General features: G+C 31.3%; 1 protein-coding gene across 3 annotated transcripts in view; it reads right to left on the bottom strand.

Annotated features, from left to right (window-relative positions):
- Positions 1-388: 388 nt before the first annotated feature.
- Positions 389-1,387, bottom strand: part of LOC111088591 — a 50,866-nt gene continuing 49,867 nt past the window's right edge. For all 3 annotated transcript variants that reach the window (XR_002613066.1, XM_022399164.1, XM_022399163.1), the window contains one exon: positions 389-574. Coding sequence is in view for 2 of the 3 variants with exons in the window: in XM_022399164.1 (XP_022254872.1) it covers positions 522-574 (53 nt within the window). In the remaining variant the exon portion in view is untranslated. The remainder of the gene's footprint in view (positions 575-1,387) is intronic.

Below are 1,387 nucleotides of genomic sequence, written 5' to 3'. Positions count from 1 at the left end.
GTGAGACATTTTTGCTCCACCCATACAACCGCTGTCGTCCATGTCTTCATAACACAACTCTAGCTAAATATAATTATCACAGTTAATATCCATCTATATAATTGTCTGCTGATATACATCTACTATAACTCACCGGAAAGTTTTCAGAAGACAGCTATTTGGATGATTACAGGAATGGAAAGGTTATCTTACAGGAATAGGTTCAGATCTCTTAACATATTTTCTTTTAATAAAAGAAGGGTAAAAGGTTGTATTATTGATGTTGATAAGATTATTCGGGAGATGGATAGGGTAAGGGCCTCAAATTTCTTATTGTTGTATTCTGAGGACAATAGGACAAGAGGACACAAGTTTAAGATTTAGAAAAGACAGGCTAGCTCCAGCAAGTAAGTTTTATTTTTCTAACAAGGTGATTGACTTATAGAATGAGTTGCCGTCGGCAGTAGTGTAGGCCAATACTTTACAGGAGTTTAAGAGAGGAATCAATGACTTCCTGAAGAATTATTTTTTTTCTTCGTTTCTCAGTGTGTAAGAACAACCTTGAAGAGCCAAATGGTTCCTTGTTGTCCGAATGCTATGTTGTCGTTTTTTTCATCAGAAACATATTAAGAATCAATCGTTGTAAAAAATCAATTTCAGACACTTGAAATATATCTATACAATTAGTTCAATGTATATGACAAAACTAACGCAACTTGGACAAACAACAGTAATTTTAAAGTTTAATTGAATGGTTGAAATCATAAAAACATAATTCAAACACTACAAATCCAGAAAAAAGTATGAAAATACACTTGTATACAAAACTATTGAATAATTCGTTAATATACAACCCAACGAACAACGGTGTATGCCCACATCTCAATAAAGAAAACGAATAATAAGAGTGTTTAGCGTGAGGCGTGTATCTATAGCAAATCCCACAGTGAGGTTGTTTATAAAAAATAAACTGTCCACAAAAACAGACGTTGTTCTGCAATTAATTATTTCACAAGAAATAGGTTGTTTTTATAATGATAGAAATATTAACTGTCCACAAAAACAGAGGTTGTTCTGCAATTACTTATTTGACAAAAAATAGGTTGTTTTTATAAAGATGGAAATATAAACTATCCACAAAAACGGAATTTGTTCTGTAATTACTTACTTGACAAGAAATAGGTTGTTTTTATAAATATGGAAATATAAACTATCCACAAAAACAGAATTGGTTCTGTAATTACTTCTTGACAAGAAATAGGTTGTTTTATAAAAAAAATAAAGACTGTCCACAAAAACAGAGGTTGTTCTGTAATTACTTACTTGACAAGAACTAGGTTGTTTTATAAAAAAGTAAAAACTGTCCACAAAAACAGAGGTTGTTCTGTAATTACTTACTTGACAAGAA

The sequence above is a fragment of the Limulus polyphemus genome, unplaced genomic scaffold, assembly GCF_000517525.1.
Source record: "Limulus polyphemus unplaced genomic scaffold, Limulus_polyphemus-2.1.2 Scaffold4084, whole genome shotgun sequence".
Lineage (NCBI taxonomy): Eukaryota > Metazoa > Arthropoda > Merostomata > Xiphosura > Limulidae > Limulus > Limulus polyphemus.
The sequence above is the reverse complement of the archived record's forward strand: the minus strand, read 5'-3'. Positions and strand labels throughout refer to the sequence as shown.